Here is an 18,708-nt window from a genome sequence, read left to right as displayed (position 1 = left end):
CACTGGGGTTTTCTAGAAAACAATTCGACTGAGAGTGTGGGGTTGTCGTGAGTTAATAACTGCTTGTTAGTTCGTAGGTGCTTGTATCCCGCACCAAAGTCCAGTTCATGGGGGCTTTGGAAAACATTATGTTTCTTGCGCAAGAACCCTGCTCTGTTTACAACTCCTAAGGCAGGTGGATCGGACACCGGGATGTACCATCGTCGTCAATCAGGACACGGCTCTAGAAATCACATCATACGCATAAGTGATCAACCCTCTTAGGACAACCTCTGCCCTTAATAGGTAGATTGGAAGTGATTGTGGGACGGTTCCACTGCGGAACCTTAAACTTAAAAGTTTAATGCAAAATCCTACATAGATACCTCAGCCTTTGAAGGGGACAAAATCACAATCCCATTTCATCTGTTCACTGTTGTTAAAACTGGTCCTATGAAACTGGAACATCTCCCAGTTAACGCCAGAGCACGAACACCTGCTAAAAGATTTTCCACAGAGAATTAATTGAAGCCGCCATTTCCGAATCGCCACCACCATTGGAGTTCATCCCTTCCCCGTAAATAAAACTTATCAAGGTTCTGGTTCCGGTTTCCCTAATGAGGTGAACGATTTTTAGAACAATAGATATGCAGCGTTGAAACCCCTGGTATCACAGTGGCTCCAGGACGATGGCCACTCATCAGTAATCCAATCTGTGTTTACAAGTTTCTAACCGAACGACTACGATCTATCTACGTAGAGTATAGAGCATAATGGGCTATACACTAAATAGAAGTCACATAAAGAACAATATTCAAAAGAATTGACCGTTCGGGAGTAGATCATTTTTGAGTCCTCCCTTTTATTCCCCCGACTCAGGTAAAAGATGGAGACCAAAGTACATTTATTATTTTCCAGGCTTAAATTAACATTAGAAATCTATATTTCCAGTGCCAAGGTTATTTAGCTAATTATGAGAAGAAAGCAGATCCAGCTGATTATGCCGTGTTGTGCTACAAAACGTCCATGCCGTAATTTTCTTCAGACGGCACATTTCGAGAAGTGCAAGCAATGATGGATGCCACGACAAACATCAAACGGGAACATGCGGGGAATTTGAGTGAAACTTTCCAAATTGACCTTTAACTTACCTAGCTTGTTTGGCATTGTTCGCATGGCTCTTCATGCTGCTAACCTTGAAAAATGGAGATGTACCGTCATTGTTCCTCATAGAAGTCGTTGAGATCACGGATCAAATCTTGCGGGAAATGCTCTGCGATATTCATAGCTCACAATTGCGGTGCTCGTACAATGAAACCAATTTAAACCAGCGTCTTCTGAAGCGGGCGTCGGTCCAGTATTAATTGTCGGCCGCACGGTTATTTAAATAGCTCAACCTGGACGATTATTTATAGGCCGAACTAGGTGAAATTCGCTTCAATCTGGAACAGAAAATAGTATTTGTACCCCTGAAATTACCAAATTTTGGAAATCTTCAGTATTATTTTCAATGTTATGTTAGTCGATAAGTAAATGTAATGTACAAGACCAAACTCTAGCTTTCCTTAAGTGTTCGATATAGGTATTTGTGAGAAGTGACGAGTTTTCTCTGACCCATCTCAGCGAACGAAACAGAATTGAATGACTGAAGTCGTCATGGATGCTTTCAATCTTTCCTTCAGAAGCATGACGACATTGTGAATGCGATTAACCCACCCACAGAACTCGGTGATGTCCATCACCACGAGGTAACTTCCGAGAGCTTCCATTTATACACAAGAGAAAAATATTGCTTTGAAAGTGAAAGAAAATGATTCGGCTATTGAGTAATGTCGAATGAGATCTCTCCCTTTAAATTTAGACACCAGCGCGGAGTAGATCTTCCAACTCTTGGGGCGTTAATGTACTTTTTCGACGTGTTGTCTTCGCATTTGATCGTATTGACGAATTACTTCTCTTTCTTCTTTCGCTCTTCTTGCGTTCTGCTTCTGCTTCTTTGGCTTCTGATTCAACATTGGCGAGTTTTTCAGTAGTCGACATCCGTGATCTTGATTTTATTTTGTGCTATCTCCAAGTCAGCTTCTTCGCTAACCAGCTACAATCATATTTGATTTCTACTAACCTTAGGAATTTTCGATTCAACAACCCCCTGGGTTTTCTTCTGGGTATACTGCGCCGCTTTCGATTTAGTCGACAGAGCAAGCTCATCATCGCTATATTCCGAACCGTCTTTCGAACTTCTCCTGGAACGCCGAGCGGATATTTTTCGGGATGCATTTCCAGTTCCTTCGCCAAGAATACGACGATGGTCCATGGTCTTTGCTGGACTCGCCATGGGCACATCGGTAGGGTTTGTGTTTCCTTGGACGTTAGAGTTGCCTTTCCCCATTCCCTCAGTGTCGTTTTCGTTATATATTGACAGGCCAAAGCTTCCTTGTGGCTCAGGTCTACCACGTTTGGGTTTATCAATCCCTAGCCCAAGTCCCATTCCTTGCTTGAGTTCATCAATATTAACCGACAGTCCTCCCTGAGCCATTCGTTTGTGCCATGAATCCATCATTGAAACGGCCTCCTTCCATCGTTCTTCCATCTTTTCCCAGCCGTCTCTCAACCTATATATTTCATTGTCTCGTACTTCAACTTCCTCTAAAGGTACAAACGAGGGATTAGTGAGCAGCGACCTAAGTTGCTCGAGCACCAAGTCCATTTCCGCGGAGAGTTTTTCGTATTGAGGAGTGAGTTCCACAGCTGAGGTCTCGAAGCTGCTACCTTCACAAGCTCTGGAACCAAGCATATCTTGTTCATGGAAGTCCTTTTCCGGTAAATCCGACAGACCCTGCAAGCTCCGTAGTGTTTGAAGTGTATTTTTCACAATGCCAATCATTGCGTCATTCTCGTCACTGAGTTCTTGACATAGATTGGTTAGGAATTCAGTCGTCTCTTGCTTGAGACTATATCCAGCGCTTTCCAGGCCTTCTCCACCTTCTAATGCCTTCCGGCCCGTACTGGCTTTCGGCATGGGCGTTATTGTTATTGTTGTTACCCCAAGTCCCTCTCGCTTGCCTCTTTGCCGGTCAGTAAGATGCAATTTAAGTCTTTGGAGCTCAACATCTCGTTTCCGAATATCCGTCGTACACTGGCTTCTAATATGCTGAATAGAGGTCTTCATGCGCTGTACCTGTTCTTTCAGCCCTCTGTTTGTAGTTTCTGCGCTCTGGATAGTCGCTTTGAGCGCGCGCTCCTGACCTTCTGCAAGGGCCAACAATCGAGACAAATCCGTTGTTTTGGCTTGAAGTCGTTCCTAAAGCAAACCAATGGCCTTGTTAGTATCGGATTTTGAACCTGCAGATGAAGGCTATAACGTACAATTTCAAGTGTTTGCTTCGCTTCTGTCTGTCGTAATGCTTTGATGGTTGTTGCCAGGTTCTCCTTTTGTTCTGCCTCGCGCTAAATAATTATCAGCTTCCATCGTTGCATCACATCATTCAAATAAATAGCGAATACGAACATCTCTCCTCAAAACAAGATCATGAACAAGGTTTATGACTCTTGACATGGTGTCGTGAGTGCCCCCAGGTGCGCTCTCCGGCTGCGCAAAATCGATCGGTTTCCCATTGCGAAGTAACCCTCGAGCAAGTAATAAATTATTAATGTAATCAGAAGCGGTATATAGGTTCTGAGTCTCCATTATGCTGGTTTTTTTGAATACTTGGAACCCAAATACTGGTCCCAAGAGCGTTGTATGTCAAGCCAACACTGTTGAGAAGCAAGCATTCCCGATTAGGAAGAACGTAAACATCAGTCCGGTTGCCGGCTAAAGCTAACAGTGCCAAACAGACTAAATGTTATCCGACCATTAGACGCGTCTTGGCGCCATTAACTAAGCGATGTCAGGCGCGACCAGAACGTTCAACTCATCTGAAACTACTTAGAAATTCCATATCCGAAGTTGCGGTGAATTATCCGATCTGGAATATGTTTAACTGTTTCGAACATGCAGCAATCAGACGCAAGTTCTCTTCAAGCTTACGGACAAGCTCAATATCGTCGCGCCAACTTTCACAGAGCGCTTGCTGCCTTCACCAAGGCAAGTTTACTTCTACATTCACAGATTGGATAAAACCGAACTAAATTCTTAAGTAAATCAGGCGTTGCAACTTGGGGGAGGAGACATTGTTGGCATTCTAGACAATAGAGCCGCAACCCATTGCAAATTACAAGTCCTAAAGTCTGGCCTCCAAGATGGGAAACGGATGATCGAGGAGAATAAAATGGACTCTCGGGTATTCTACAAATTTAAAATACAACTTGTGATATTCAAGATATTCGTGGCTAATATGTACTCCAGGGATATTTGCGTACTGCCAAAATTCTCCAGTTGATGGATAGATCTGACAAAGCCATTCAGACATACCAATATGCGCTTCGCGTATTGCCACTAGATGACCCTGGTCGTCAGGTTCGTTTCCTTCGCGCTACAGTGCCCTACACATAGAGAAGAGTGGAAATCTAATTTTGCATAGCAAATTAACGAATTAGCAGCAAAGTTAAACAAACGATTTAAGCAGGCCATGGACCATTTTGCTCTCTTACCCCTGGAGCTGGTATACATGATACTAGAGTATTTGGATCTAAAGTCGCTCCTGTAAGTTTTTGTCTTGTCTTGTTTTATATTTTCTAATTTTTTTTAAAAAAAAAAAAAAAAAAAAAAAAAACAAAGAAACAACAAACGAGGGAAAAATGACCTCGAACTAAACTAATATGATGGGGGAAAGTTCGGCACTCCGGGTTTCTAAACATTGGAATATGATGTTAAACTCACTCCCAAAGCTATGGATCCATCTTGACCTTTCAAAAGCCAACAAACCCAACGTCTCTCTCAAATCAATTCAAGCATTCCTGCGCAGATCCCACTGGAGATTGACTCGCGCTTCACTAGTCAATCTTCAGCCAGTCGATTTTCCTAGGCTTATGGCCGGGTTACGGCAAATCCCTTCATTAGAACATCTTGAACTTCTAGGAAGCTTTAGCTCGAAATTCGATGTAGCTCCAGTTTACACTCTAACCGGCCTAAGAACCTTGGTCTGTTCAGCGTCATCCGAGATAACACTCGCACACTTTCGGAAAGTTCTATTGGATTGTCCGTTGCTTGAGCGGGTCGAGGTATATATCAAGCCTGCGCCGTTTAGTGACGTCGAAACATTTCCTGCTAAACTGCCAAATCTGCGGTCCTTAATCATCCTTGGATTCGATTATCCTAGATACTCGAACGTTCATTCCCCCCTAAACCTACCGTTTCCGACAAATGTATTTCACCCCAGAGTTTTCGTTCCACCCCAAGTACTAATTTTAAGTGTAGGCTACTCTATTTGATATAATCCCGAACCTGGAAGAGTTTTACCTCATCTACAACTCCGTTATGATAAGAAATGTACCGGAAGTTTCGAACCTGCCGAAACTCAAGCGCTTCGGGCTCCTAGGCATAAAACTCAGTAAATACCCTGAACTGCCCGAATCCCTTGAACACCTCTCGTTATCCATGAGCGAGTATAACCTACCCCCCGGCGTACCAAGTAATGACATATCAGCGATGGCACCTAATTTAAAGACTTTAATTCTCCATCGCTTCCAAGATGATGAATTGGGTCCATTTCTCATTTCTTTCACACAATCGAAATCGTCTCTCACCCACCTCGATCTCGAAGGATGCCACTTACACGTAGAAGACTTATTAATAACGATGATGCGAGGCAACCTGGAAGGTCTCACGTACCTAAACATCAGCGGCCTGGCAGAAATCGACGACAAGGTTATCTCAAACATAATCGATATGGTCCCCAATATCAAGGAACTCAACATTTCCCGAACACAGGTGAAAGAGCACAGCGTGAAGAAGCTACTTGATTCAGATAAGTCGAATCTTAAGAAGCTTGTCGTTCACAAGATGGAGACGCCGTTTAGCAGGGATTTTCTTGACTATGCCAGGAGCAAGGGGGTTGAGATCCCCCCACCTATAAATCTCGAAGGCACGAAACGGGCTCCTGTCACACCGACACCCCGTAGATAAACAGGGGATTTTAGCACAGGTATTGATTTCTTTATGGTATATTTGATGAACGACGCGCGATTGGACTCGTGTTGGCTCTGATGCAGAAATTCTAATAATAGAGATCCAGATTGCTACGAGATGATTCAGATCGTCCTTTTCTGTTCTCGCTCTCAAACTGTTTTTTACCTATTACTGTTGGATTGGCAACGTGTGGTTGTTATGCGTTATCATATACGCGATCAACTGTGTTGCGAGGCGTGAATGCTTGATATTAATTTCCCCCACGCGTGGTGTGATTCATCTTGAGGACTTTATCGAACCAGCTTCTCTTGGAAGGTGGAGAGATTTTGGTTGATGGCAGTTATGCAAGCAGACGAGGCAGCTAGCTAAAAAGAAGTTGAGTGACGACGTGTTTCTAGCAACAAAAGAGTATGAAAGATATTGGTGCATTTATCCTCTTTTAGGACATTTTTTCTCGTTCATATCATTATCCGCCAGCCAAAGAGTGCAAAAATACGATGAAAGGTCAAGTCCAATTGCATTGCATGTGTTGGATATTCAAAATTAACTTAAAGGGAGACGAGAAACTAGTTAATTGAAAATTCAAATATTTGATCAAACAGCAATCTCATCCGATATAACCCAGTCAAAACATGTCTAGATCGAAATATGATCGCAAAAATGGCGGTCCGAGAAATAAGATTCAACCGAAATACAATTCATACTCCGCGCTCTTGACACCATCTGGCAACCTCCCTGTCTAGCTTATCCTTCTGGTCACGCACAAGCGCCATCATCTCATCTGTCTGAGCACGATAGTAGTAGAAAGACTCCATCTTCTGAGCCTTCTTCTGCTCAGAGGACGACGCGCCGTTCTGAGACCCGTTCGTATCAACGGCCGTGGGGAGATCCTTGCTAGTGAATGGGGCCACATACTTATCGTGAATGGAGATCATAAGCTCCAACACAGCGAAAAGTTGATTGGGAAGCCACTACAATGACCATGTTAGTTCTCACTGCAATTTAAGTCGTAACCGGAAAACTGAGTCATGGCGACAGGAATGACAAGTTGGAGACGCGTTGCTAAGGAATTAGAGAGAGTTTTTTTCACTCACCGTGATAATCGGGCTGCCGCCAGTGGCGGTGGGATATGGCGTTCGTTTAATGATGTACTCCCTTGTCAACAGCCAATGTCTCCATCTGAAACTTCGAACATGATCTAGGGCTTTCAAGTACAATAGTACTGTTTCCGCATCTTGGACCGCAAATTCTTGAACGCCAACCTCCTCTGCCTTGGACGCCACATGTGCCAAGAATTGTCGGTGTGGAAGTGGGCGATAGGCACGGAACTCATGTAGAATTTTTGTCAATGGTGTAGATGGCATTGGAATTTGGAGAAGGTGGTCGAGTAGCGGGATCTGTACGAAGATAACTTAGCAACGGTACGCTATACAATGCCACAAGCGATTAGCTGATAATAGATACTTACGATGCTGTCATTAGCGCCACTCTCTCCGCGGAAATTTAGCGGCTTGTTATCTAAGACGCCTTCATAGACAACGCCATTTGGAAACATTGACTGAGATGTGATACCGAAGATAAATACGCGGAACGAGAGATAATCACTAGGTTTGGAGTTCTTCCACATATCTAATGAGAAGATTAATAAATGAAGGTTTTGATTCGTGGAGTTGGACAAATATATTTATATATATATAAAATCAACTCACCTTCCATGCAAGTTTCAACTTTCTCCATCCCCTTTAGGATTTCCCTAAAGGCATCGTTTACTTCTTCACGAGACGAGGGCTCCTTACTTTCTTCCAGCTTGTTGAGTATGCGGACGGCACCACTGACTAAGGCAGCTGATTCCTTCACCATATCAACATGGGTTAGAATGAATCCCGCCTCGGAGCTTTTGGGGTCAAGTCCACGCTCAAAAGCCCGAATAAGCCTAAGATTAGAATACTCTAGCCCTCGTGCGGGATCAGCAACTGTATAGTTGAACAACGCATAGGAAGCTGCATACGACATGAAAGGAGGTATGTCGAGTCTTGTAAAGGGATATCATTAGCAACAATAACTAAATTGGAAAGTGACCACAACGTACATCTCGGCACATCGGTAGAGTGGACGTGCGATACACTTCGGCAATGTTTCCCGGCCAATACCGTAACCACCAGCTGGATCCTTCGACCATCTCTCATAGCATGGCTCAAGTAAGTAAGAAGAGCAAACGAACGTGTAATCCCTAAATACAGCTGTGATCATGAAGCGATCTGGCTTGCCATCTTCTGTGAGGAGCTTATCCACCTCATCGGTCAGATCAGGGAGCTCGGCAAGCACAGCTGGTCCAAGCTCAAAAGTGGCAAGTAAGCCCGGGGACCCGTCTGCCTTGACAACGGGCAGCCGAGAAGTCAACGAGTCCAATGACTTGAAAGCATCAGGCAAGGCTACAGGAGGAAGCTCGAAAGGCAAGAACCCCGATGCGGTGGTGATGGTAAAGGGGTCGATGTCTCTCGAAAGCTTGTCCGGTGAATCAAGGAGATGGGGAAAGAGCTCCAAGGTAGAACCAGTTGCTTCAGACTTCTTCATGGTTACTTTGATAATGGTTGTTGGGCAATAGATGAAGATGGGAGGCGAAAAGGGGCAATATATGGAACCAAAGTACTTGACGTTGAGTTACCAAGTACAGTAGACGGAAGCTAACTGAAAAAGGAAATTCAATGGATCAAACAACAGAAAACGGGCCGAGGAAAGGGCCGATAAAACAGATAGGTGCTTTTCTTGAAGAACAGAAAGGCAGCCAAATCTGCGGGAGACGGTGGCGGATTATATATTCATTGAGGCCGGAATTGATACCGGCCTCTTGCACCGCTATTACGAAACGGATAATGAAGACAACGGAGATCTAGCAACAGGCTCACATCAGGTGATGCAACCTTGTTCCGAACGGGCTATACACCTAATGTCAAGCAACAACATCATAATTCAAGCCTCCCAAGGGCATACCGGCGGCGGCAGTGCTTTATCGACATGGAAGAGGTGTGTTTCTTGGCCTGGAGATTGGAAAGGAGGTTAGAAAAGGGTCAACACACTATTCCCGTTATGGCTAGGCTGCCTCCCCAGATAGTGCTCAACTGCAAATGGTTTATACCGGCTTTGGTTCTCATCTTTCAGCGAAAGCTTCGATTCCCTTTCCCCTCTGCAGCGTTCTGAACTTGCATGACCCGGTAACCAGTGAATAGATGCAAGGAGGTAAAATACATATTTTGCATGTATGTACTAGTCCAGTACAGTGCGTCTGGCAACATTCCACCAACTCCATCCAATCAAACATTTAACGCGGGGATGCAGTTTTGAGAGTGATTCGTTGAGTTTGACATTCTCAATCGAGACCACGAACAATTACTTGGGAGCATCGAATGCCCTTATATGCCAATATTCCTTTGATCTAAGCTCCTTTCCCCCGAAAAACATTCGGTATGTTTCTAGAGCAGTTGGTCACCGATTACCGGGAAGCCGAAACAGAAAATCAGGGATTCAAGATTTTGCCCCCAAATTTTCCGTTAGGAGGCTAAAAGCAATGCAGAGAAGGCATCGGTCAGCCAAAGTCGTTTCTTGACTTCAAAATATTGACTCGGGGTCCGTATTGTCAGTCCAGCACCCCATGGAGAAAGGCATTCAGCGCCCATCTTATATTGTCTCTAGCACCCCTTACTCAAACTCCTATTACCCGAGAGCTGGCAGTGCCGTGCATCACAAAAAACAGAGCAACCCCTGGACCTTTCTGGAGAATCCCATCGAACGCATCAAATATACCATCTCATCCACCACAAGCAAATCTTGTAATCCACTGTTTTAACCTAAATTTAAGCACAAACGGTTGCCAAGGTTTGGTATCCTCCCGCATAAGCCGGACTTGGGGTTGGAGTGGGGGTGGGCGGCGAAAATTCCGGCCTCCGTGGATATCCGCCCCAAACGCAATTTCGGCCATTCTCCCAACGAAACAATCACTCTCCACGCCAATGAGCTTGCACCCCTCCCACGGGCGGCTGGGTTTTCGGGCCGGGAAGCAATCCGGGGGGGAGAATTGTATTACAAAGTGATACGGACCAAAACGACCACAAATACAAAGATTTTAAAGTGCCATTGCAACTATAGAGAATTATCCAAGCACCGGGCCACCATAGTTTATTCAATTTGATAGGATACAGCTCGCATCGCCCTTATTCAACAGTAACTATTATCTACCATACTACACACCAAACTTCAGCAAGTTTATCACCAGCTTAATATCTCACACTGCTGAGACAACAATGGCAAAGGCTACGCATAACAACGAAAGAATCCAAAGCTGCAACGGGACCACCGCTGATCCTGACGATGAGGGGTCTACCACGCCGCTTTCAACACTCGTATCAAGGCATATCGTTACATTCGATGGGCCTCCCGCCTTCTTGCACCGCTCGTTGAATACTTTGTCCAGCCCTTGATCACTCGCGGATGTATTATGGTAAATCGCGATCAACTTGATGGTCAAAAATACATCGGTCGTACTTGGTGCACCACTCCACGCCCCTCCATCTGCCCAAACGTTCAAGTATGCGTGGCCAGGAGCATCTGGGATCTGAAAAGCATTTGCATGCACTAGTGTTGAGTTCTGGTAGAATCTCAACTCCTCCTTGGTCCAATCAAACCGATGCCGTTGGAACAAGTTCAGCAGATTGTCGCCACGAAATGGAATCACTGTCGTGGCATTGGCAATGACCTGTCCGTTCTTGTCAAGGGCAGGGTGTGTTGTGTAATGGACTGGAAACCAATCTGGTTTGAATTCCCTCGAGAGAATTTCAATGTCAACTTCGTTCTTGTCATCCTATCCCCCCAAAACAATTCGACCCAAAAAGCTTAGCTTATGTTTACTCCCACTTCGCAAATCTCATTCTCACCAAAACGTCAAGATAACAGGATTGAGAGGTAGCTACTAACGTGATACCAAAAGAATGCGCCACAACTTCCACCGTTTGCATTTTCCATTTTAAGCTCGACCCGAAAACTTCCATGGATAATGTCGCCCCTCTGGCTAGCAATGGAAGCCACGCTCACTTTACTTTTCTTCAAAGCTTGCGCTTTTGAATACCCCTGTTGTCGCAGTACGAGATTGCCGTTACGCAAGAAGACATTGTCTTCCGCGTTATCGATCCCCAAAGGCTTTACCCAGCCTTTCGGAGGAATACCCCAGTCCTGAACCGCCCAGTCATTTGTAAAAGCTGGATTCGTACTGAGTTTCTTTGACGGTGCTAATGCGCTGAAGTTGTTGTATATAACATGTGTGAAGTAGTCTTTCGTGTCGTTCATATAAAATCCGCACTCGCAAGATGCGTTGACCAAGCTGTCTGCTAAAAGAAGGAATAAGGCAAGAAGGACCATATCTTCGAACTGGAATAATCGTTGCTTCATCGCTGGAGGTGATATCATTGATATAGCCAAATTGTTTGAAACACCCTCGGAATCTTCAACCTACTCGCAAATACCAACTTACGGGTCGCTATACCCAAGACCACAAACGAAAGGATATCCTGCGAAGCGCACGAGGGCTAAACTTCTCCGCTATGTATTTCCGCATGAAAAAGTGAAAGAACTCTTCACTGGTCGCAAGACTTCAGGCGCTTCCGCAGGGCCGCGTTATCGAGTTCCGATTGGGGAAATCAGTATCTCAAGCAAACAAACAAGCAAAAAAGATCGGCGAAGGAGTTTAGCAGATAAAATGCTATCTGCAGGATGGGTATAATTTTTCAATCTGAGAATTCATATTTGATGGTCTTTACCTCCTCTTCTCTTCTTTCATGTTTTTTCTCATCTTCTCATCAACTCCGGCCATGACTCCAAAATCCTTGTTGAAACAAAGAAGGAACCGCCGACCAACCCAACTAGGATGGGACCTTCCTTCAATCGACCGAAGAATCACCAGGATAGGCTTTTTGATTAGGAGCAGCTCGTCATGATCGCTACTTCCCAAATGATGAATGCCCCTAACAGCAGGTAAATCGGCGTGGATCCAGCTCGGCTATGTTCAGCACGCTCCTTCGGAATATCTTGGATATCCGGCTTAAGTCGACAGCCAAACAGGCGCGACTTCCAACCTATCAGGGATGGCGAATCAAGCAAATCTATCCAGCCGCATGCAACCGGCTGGATTAATTTGGGGTGGTTGGCATCGGTTGGTGTTGGTGTTGGCGTTGGCATTGGTGCTGGAGTTGAATCCCTTCGAGAGACGTGCAGTTTGACAGCGCAACGGGACCACATCATTCATTCACGAATGCTTTTTCGCCATGCGAATTCATTTTTCTGACTGAAACATGACAAGAGCCTGGAATTAAACGTCGTTTCGCGATTGAAGTAGCGTAGGGTCATTTCAATGGGAAGTGACGATATTTGTCCAAACTCCATATCCTAGGCTTCCGTCTTCCAGTGGCCAGCGAGAGAGAGGGCTGAGCAGCGAGGACTGAGCAGGCCCTACACAAAATTTGGCGATATGGCGATTGAGTCAGTGCATGGTTTACAAGCCGCTGTGGTGGAGGAAATTGTTCCTGTGATGTCTCTGACGGGCTATGAAACCACTTGCAGCTCCTTCACTTCACTTCCGCCGTTGAGGTCCATCTCTCTTTTGAGTATATCCCCTCAGCCATACCAGCTGCTGACACAGCGCTTGCACCGCATATAACCCCGAGCGCGGGCGTCATCACACGCCATCCTGAACCACCACCAGCATGCCCTCCCCAGAGCGGACCAACAATCAGACTGAGAGTGCACGTCAAACTTCCCTAATTCAAACGCTTGCGCATACGCTCACTGTGCTCGATCATGCGCGAGATTTTCTTGTACTCTCTCCTCAACAGGTAGAACGATTTCGATCTGTACTGGGGCTTATAAGAGTGTTGCAAAACAGCCAGAGAAAGAAGGAAGGGTGCAGAAAATGACCTTATCATGCAACGTATTCTATGTCTCGATGCTGAATAGAACTACTAGGACCATGCCTATCAGCCAGCCAGCCTATTACAGGAGATATATATGTGGGCATCAGAACTGCAAGAAAAACGAGACCGACAGAGCCGCAGCGAAATGTGGCATGAAACGAATAACAGGACAATGGCCACGAAAGCTCCGAATAATATGGGCAAAACTTCACAGCCCCAGAGAGCAACAAGGACGCGAATTGAGCTCAGTAATGTGATGAAAGACGGCAGACGGTAGACAAAACGAGAAACCCTGTTGCACTAACACTGATACCGACTGGGAACTCTTTCTCTTGGTTTTGAAGATAGCCCTTCAGACCCCTCCGGGCTTTGGTAGAGAAATCCTCCCAGGCCATCTGCAGACCAATTGACGGATCCTGAGCTTCAATCCTTACTAGTCAAAAAATATTGCCCTAAGGAAACAAATGCAGTTATGTACACCATGTCATACCCTATTTTCGCATATCAATAACCACCTATGAGTGGCGCGCTGACTGTCGCAATCCTTCAAGTCGCAACGATCGTTCCTAGTTGTGCTCCGATTGCTGTGACCCAACTCTGTCCACCAACATTGCTGGGGCGATGGCCCACCCAACTTCACCTGATATGCCTTGCCCGTAGCATTCGGGGGATGATTAACATAACCAAAGTCGTTGCGAGTGCGAACATGAGGCTTGCTTCCCGCCAGCAGTAAAGGTCAAACATGAAAGGTACATTGCGACTTGTCCGCCCACCAGCCGCATATTGCTAGGCGTCTGAGCATGGAACGGGTAATAACTTTGATATGTTCTCTACGAAATAGGAATGAAATCAAATATACTAACGCCATCCAACGACTAAACCAGTACCTTCCACGGTAAGGAGAATTGACGTCCATTTTGGGGCTCTGGTTCACCTTCCTCCCTCTCGCACCGACCGGGAATGCTAGCCCGTACCACGCCTTGCCATCAGTTAAACAGCGCAGACGGTACAGCGGCTGGGTATGTCAGGGCCTGGTATCCTTTCACTTCACCAGGCTGGTCATCCACCGGGTGTTATCTATCAATCCATCATCCGTCGAAACAACGGTGTACATATAGCAGCCATAGTGCACCTACTTAATATGAAGGATAATAGGAAATGCTCACCTAGGATCAAGCCCAACCCGATCAGCAAGCGCGAATGGTATCACGACATCCCACCCTTCAGCGTGTGTTCTTACTTCACCTCCATCAAATTCTATCCGATCATACTGGATCCAAAATTAAGCGGATCAGAACGAGCCAGCAGCGTACCAATGCATATTGGAAGAATACCATAATTACCAACAAGCCATCAAATCAATCGAGCAGGTTAGTTCATCTCTATCGAGAGGTTTTTCCACCTGTAACAATGCCATTATCTAGAACACAAAATGTTGTGTTGATGAACACATTGTATACAATGACTTCACCGAAGGTTCCCCGTTGGAATTTAGCAGCCTCCAAAGTTGTTTAGTTCCCCCTTTACTGCAAGGTTCAGCCGAAAGTGCTTGAAGGTGTGGAGCCGAAGCCTGCAGCTGTCCGTTGAACTGTATATCAACTGGCCAGGCCATAATCCGTGTCCATTCTTTTCCATTGGGATTAACTCAACAGCTATCGGACGCAGTGGACAGCCCAGTCATGAACCGGCAACATATGGCCACTTATGTTGTAATGGACCGTTGATTCAGCGGGGCAAGGGATGCCATATAACAAATCAACTTTGCTCTCGATGTCCTCAGCCGCCACGCTGGCGGTTCGAAGGGGCATATTGGGGAGAAGAAACCTATGGCAAAAGGCGTCAATGGTCATCTACAAGTAACAAAAAATTCCATGGATTTTGATATCATAGGACAAACTTAACTAGGGGAGTCTCGACTCTCGATGCGAGAGCTTGTTCGTATTCGTGTTCGCGTTTGCTGTTGGGAGCCACGGGATTGCGAGAGATCCGCCATCAGAGCAACCACGATGTCGTTTAACCCTGATTTTGAAAAGGGGTTCGTGTGAAGTAAGCCTGTTTGATACAAAATCTTTGGTTGCTTGAATTGAGAGGACCATCGTCACCGTTGGTTATGATATATGATGTGTGTGTAATGACATGGGTAAATAAATAGAATATTTTCTGATTCTTTATATTAATTAATATTATTTGCTGGTTATTAATTTTGCCTCCCCTATTGAAACAGCCATTTATTTTATATTTTTTGAATAACTTCTTCTTTCATATCTATTCATCATCAAGAAAAAAATATTGATTAGGTAGTTGCGTTCATGGCAATATTGCAATCTACAATAGTTCCATCTCCTAATAATTTAATTTATCTGATGGAACTGAAGTGAAAAAAAATAAAATAAAATAAAATAAAATAAAGCACCCTTATTTGAAAAGATGTATATATATATATATAAATATGGAAATGCAAAAACCGAAAAGAGCGGTAGAAGAAAAAAAAAAAAAACCCCTCCAAAAGAATCACAAGGAAGGTGTGCATTTAATAATCCCTCCTCGTCTTGCCCTGCCTATCTCCCACATTTTTTTTTTTTTAATTCTAACTATTTATCAATTGCTGTATGCACATTGCAGATGCAGGCCTCTCTCTCTCTCTCTCTCTTGTTTAGTTATATCAGCTTGATATCCCCAGCAAAAGGGAGGGTATATATATGAGATATATGATATATATCTCATTAGAAATAAAAATAAACGCTGTCAACAACCGCCCCCCTCCCTCGGCCCTCCTTTTTCTCTTTCTTTTTCTCATTCATACCTACGGAACACTTAAAAATACGAAAATGAAAACGAACACGGGCATGGACTCTTGAGTAACTAAGATCACGAGATTTTTCAAGAGATACATATGAGATAAATGGTGGGGAGTAAAGGAGAGGAGGAGAGGGGAGGGGGGGGGGGAGGGAAAGATAAGAAATAACAAGAAAAAAGGAGAAGAGACGGAACGAGAAGAGAGGGGAGGAGAGAAAGAAAAGAGAGAGAGAGAGAAACTGTTAAGCGGAATATAATAATAATAATGAGTATATGGATATGAAACTATGACAACTTTAATAGAAGGAAATGACAGAACTGCGCTAGTGGAGGGGAAGAGATGACACTGGGATGAAATCATATGAAAGGGATAATAATAACTCAAGAGAAAAAAGAAAAATAAATAAAACACGCACACACACACACACACATAGACAGACACATCACAGACGCAAGGATGGACGGACGCTTGCGCACACACACGTGTTCTGCCAGGGTTGAGCAAGATCTGAGTGTGTAGGAACGACAAATATGCGCATGTATGGCTGATCGTCCGCCGTCCGCTAGATTAAACTATATCACAAAATCATTCCGCACGTTAATAAACGCCCCCGCGCCGCCATCCTCGCTGATCTCATTCACCAGAACCTCAGTCTGTTGATATAGTTTCTCAAGAGCGGCAGAGGAGGATTTGCCGAGGGATACTATTACGTGTTACGTATTTGTTTTCGTTTTTCGATCAAATCAGCATATCACCCTAGACAGATCAAAGGGGTGTGGTTGGTTCTTGTTTTTGTGTGGGGCGGAGTTGCAGATGTGTATTAAGGGAAAAAGAGAGAAGAAGGCCAGTAAACTCACCCAAAATCGCCGAATTCAACTCCTCCGCTACCGGAACGCGTCCGCTCGGCTCCAGCAAATGCCCGTGCACACTCGACTTGGGATCCGGGTATGCGACTAGTGAAAAGATATCGTCCAGCGCCCGCTTATACTCCCGCCGCTGGTCACCGGGGTAGTCGGCTTGCAGTTCTTGGCCGTACAGGATCGCTTCGTGGAGGAGGTCGTGGTAGCTTGCTGCATTTGTTGTCGATACTGAGGTGTTATAGTCGGCGGATTCTTCGACATCCATGCCGTTTTCTTCGTCGTCGTCATCGTCATCGAGGTCTGGGTCTTGGTCATCATAATGGTCGTGATCTCTCCCATCGGATTCCGAAGAATCATGACCATCATCCAGGACATCATTCATATGCTCGTCTAGCTCCATATCATGCACGAAGACGTCGTCGCTGGTATCGTGTACAGATACAGCAGTAGCACCATTGGATGAGCGGGCTGCCTGCTTGGACGTCGATGGGGAAATAGGCTGTGGTTCAGTGCAGCGACGCATCATCTCGATGAACTTCCGACAGCGGAGACGAAAGTATATTTGTGGATTGTCCCGAAGGACGTTAGCGTATGAGGCATTTGTGAATTTCAAAGCTTTGTCGATATCGCCGTCCAAAATGGCAGTGCGGATTTCTGAGGAAAAAAAAAAAAAGTAGAAAGTTAGCACAGACGTGGTTAAGATAGGGGGTGGGTGGCAAGCGAGATTACTCTGGCGGTTAATAGCATCAACATCCTCCTCTGCCTGGCAATATCTCAACGGCGTTTCCTGCCCATTCTGCAAAGCCCGCGACTCCTCCCTGACCTCTTCAGCAAAGGCGCGTGCGGTCTCCACATATCCGCCATGCGCCAAAAATTGAGCCACAAGCTCCTGGATAAACGTGCTCTCATCGGGGGAGGAATGTAAATTGGAAATATTAGTAGCCCTTATCTCCGCTTGAACGTTGAGTTTCTCTCTCTGAAACGAAGGCAAAAGCTTTCGTTAGCATAGGTGTGGAAAGTCAAATGACCATTCGAGTAGTGAATATTTGTTTCCAAAAATAAGTAATAGCCTTACCTCCATCAACCCGTCAATATCATATACAAAAGGAAACTGGCCAAAATTCGCCTTTAGATGCGTCGTGGGTTGCTTCTTCACACCAACCGCAGGGTATAGTTTCACATTCCGCAATTCCCGGAACGCATTACCTGATTCAAAGACACAATCTGTTAGCAATTGCCGCGTAGCTAAAACATACCAATATTTGTTTGCATAAAAAGTATAAGTAAAGTGAGAGAGATCCATACCAAGAAAAACCCCATTCCTTGTAAAAAAAGAGGTATTCGTCGAGAAATTCACCCCACAGCCAATGGTGTCATTCACAGAATACTTGGGGCCATACAATTTGCCCTGGCCCTGCGTCTCGCCGAAGAAAGTCCTGCCATCGTCGCCGTGGTAAGCCCAGGATTCCTGCTCCCAGCCCGGCAATCGTTCGAGAGATGCTTTATTGCTTGTGAAGCCCACGCATATCATCCTGCCATGAAAAAGAGGAATATGTCAGCTAACCCATGTGCTCCCCGCAACAAAATATGGATATATTATAACATATATATATATATATATATGTGTGTGTGTGTGTGTGTGTGTGTGTGTGTGTGTGTGTGTGTAATCAGAAATACTTACCCATCCTTCGGTTTCGACAAAATCGTAACCTCAAAGTAATATATGCCACACTGTGGGGGCATGGGATGGTCTGCCCGGCACGCCGCAGCTTCATGATCAAGCTTAAGCGGGTTACCCAAGTAGCGTACCTCCAATCCATCATTCAGCAGGTCCAGGCCCGCATTCTTATGCTGGTCACTCCAGCGGGAGGGCAGGGGCATGACGAGAAGGTTGTCATCGTCCGATGATGACGGGGGATGCTCGATGATCTCGTGAGTCATGCCACGGTGGGACGGGGCGAGGCGGTGGAGGTTTACATTACTGGAGCTAGCGGAGAGAGAGGGTCCGCCTGGTGTTATGGTAGTGGCACTGGAGGTGTTAGCATT

At 45.2% G+C, this 18,708-nt stretch overlaps 7 protein-coding genes across 7 annotated transcripts; 3 read left to right on the top strand and 4 right to left on the bottom strand.

The window, feature by feature from the left end:
* Positions 1 to 867: 867 nt before the first annotated feature.
* HCBG_00348 (NIMA interactive protein) lies at positions 868 to 3,667 on the bottom strand (the record flags this gene model as incomplete). The annotated part of the gene is made up of 4 exons (XM_045427398.1): positions 868 to 2,043; positions 2,102 to 3,280; positions 3,346 to 3,426; positions 3,488 to 3,667. 4 exons carry the CDS (start codon positions 3,665 to 3,667, stop codon positions 1,837 to 1,839), a joined length of 1,647 nt encoding a protein of 548 aa, XP_045291373.1.
* Positions 3,668 to 3,973: 306 nt separating this feature from the next.
* On the top strand, positions 3,974 to 6,046 carry HCBG_00347 (F-box domain-containing protein; the record flags this gene model as incomplete). The annotated part of the gene is made up of 6 exons (XM_045427397.1): positions 3,974 to 4,070; positions 4,120 to 4,262; positions 4,328 to 4,438; positions 4,503 to 4,624; positions 4,755 to 5,286; positions 5,339 to 6,046. 6 exons carry the CDS (start codon positions 3,974 to 3,976, stop codon positions 6,044 to 6,046), a joined length of 1,713 nt encoding a protein of 570 aa, XP_045291372.1.
* Positions 6,047 to 6,548: 502 nt separating this feature from the next.
* HCBG_00346 (indoleamine 2,3-dioxygenase) lies at positions 6,549 to 8,800 on the bottom strand (the record flags this gene model as incomplete). The annotated part of the gene is made up of 5 exons (XM_045427396.1): positions 6,549 to 7,020; positions 7,144 to 7,446; positions 7,518 to 7,678; positions 7,759 to 8,081; positions 8,139 to 8,800. The coding sequence occupies 5 exons, from the start codon at positions 8,621 to 8,623 to the stop codon at positions 6,748 to 6,750; spliced, it is 1,545 nt and encodes a 514-aa protein (XP_045291371.1).
* Positions 8,801 to 8,996: 196 nt separating this feature from the next.
* HCBG_00345 (uncharacterized protein) lies at positions 8,997 to 9,653 on the top strand (the record flags this gene model as incomplete). The annotated part of the gene is made up of 2 exons (XM_045427395.1): positions 8,997 to 9,073; positions 9,386 to 9,653. The coding sequence occupies 2 exons, from the start codon at positions 8,997 to 8,999 to the stop codon at positions 9,651 to 9,653; spliced, it is 345 nt and encodes a 114-aa protein (XP_045291370.1).
* Positions 9,654 to 10,328: 675 nt separating this feature from the next.
* On the bottom strand, positions 10,329 to 11,458 carry HCBG_00344 (uncharacterized protein; the record flags this gene model as incomplete). Its single annotated transcript, XM_045427394.1, has 2 exons — positions 10,329 to 10,799; positions 11,018 to 11,458. 2 exons carry the CDS (start codon positions 11,456 to 11,458, stop codon positions 10,329 to 10,331), a joined length of 912 nt encoding a protein of 303 aa, XP_045291369.1.
* A 1,340-nt stretch (positions 11,459 to 12,798) lies between these two features.
* HCBG_00343 (uncharacterized protein) lies at positions 12,799 to 15,050 on the top strand (the record flags this gene model as incomplete). Its single annotated transcript, XM_045427393.1, has 7 exons — positions 12,799 to 12,927; positions 13,058 to 13,278; positions 13,847 to 13,900; positions 14,161 to 14,233; positions 14,293 to 14,375; positions 14,521 to 14,861; positions 14,911 to 15,050. The coding sequence occupies 7 exons, from the start codon at positions 12,799 to 12,801 to the stop codon at positions 15,048 to 15,050; spliced, it is 1,041 nt and encodes a 346-aa protein (XP_045291368.1).
* Positions 15,051 to 16,374: 1,324 nt separating this feature from the next.
* Positions 16,375 to 18,603, bottom strand: HCBG_00342 (ran-binding protein; the record flags this gene model as incomplete). The annotated part of the gene is made up of 6 exons (XM_045427392.1): positions 16,375 to 16,505; positions 16,660 to 17,316; positions 17,392 to 17,638; positions 17,738 to 17,886; positions 17,968 to 18,194; positions 18,344 to 18,603. The coding sequence occupies 6 exons, from the start codon at positions 18,601 to 18,603 to the stop codon at positions 16,375 to 16,377; spliced, it is 1,671 nt and encodes a 556-aa protein (XP_045291367.1).
* Between the last annotated feature and the right edge of the window lie 105 nt (positions 18,604 to 18,708).

Source organism: Histoplasma capsulatum (genome assembly GCF_000150115.1).
Source record: "Histoplasma capsulatum G186AR genomic scaffold supercont2.1, whole genome shotgun sequence".
In the NCBI taxonomy this organism is placed as follows: Eukaryota; Fungi; Ascomycota; class Eurotiomycetes; order Onygenales; family Ajellomycetaceae; genus Histoplasma; species Histoplasma capsulatum.
Note: the sequence above shows the minus strand (reverse complement) of the source record. Positions and strands in the feature narration are given on the sequence as shown.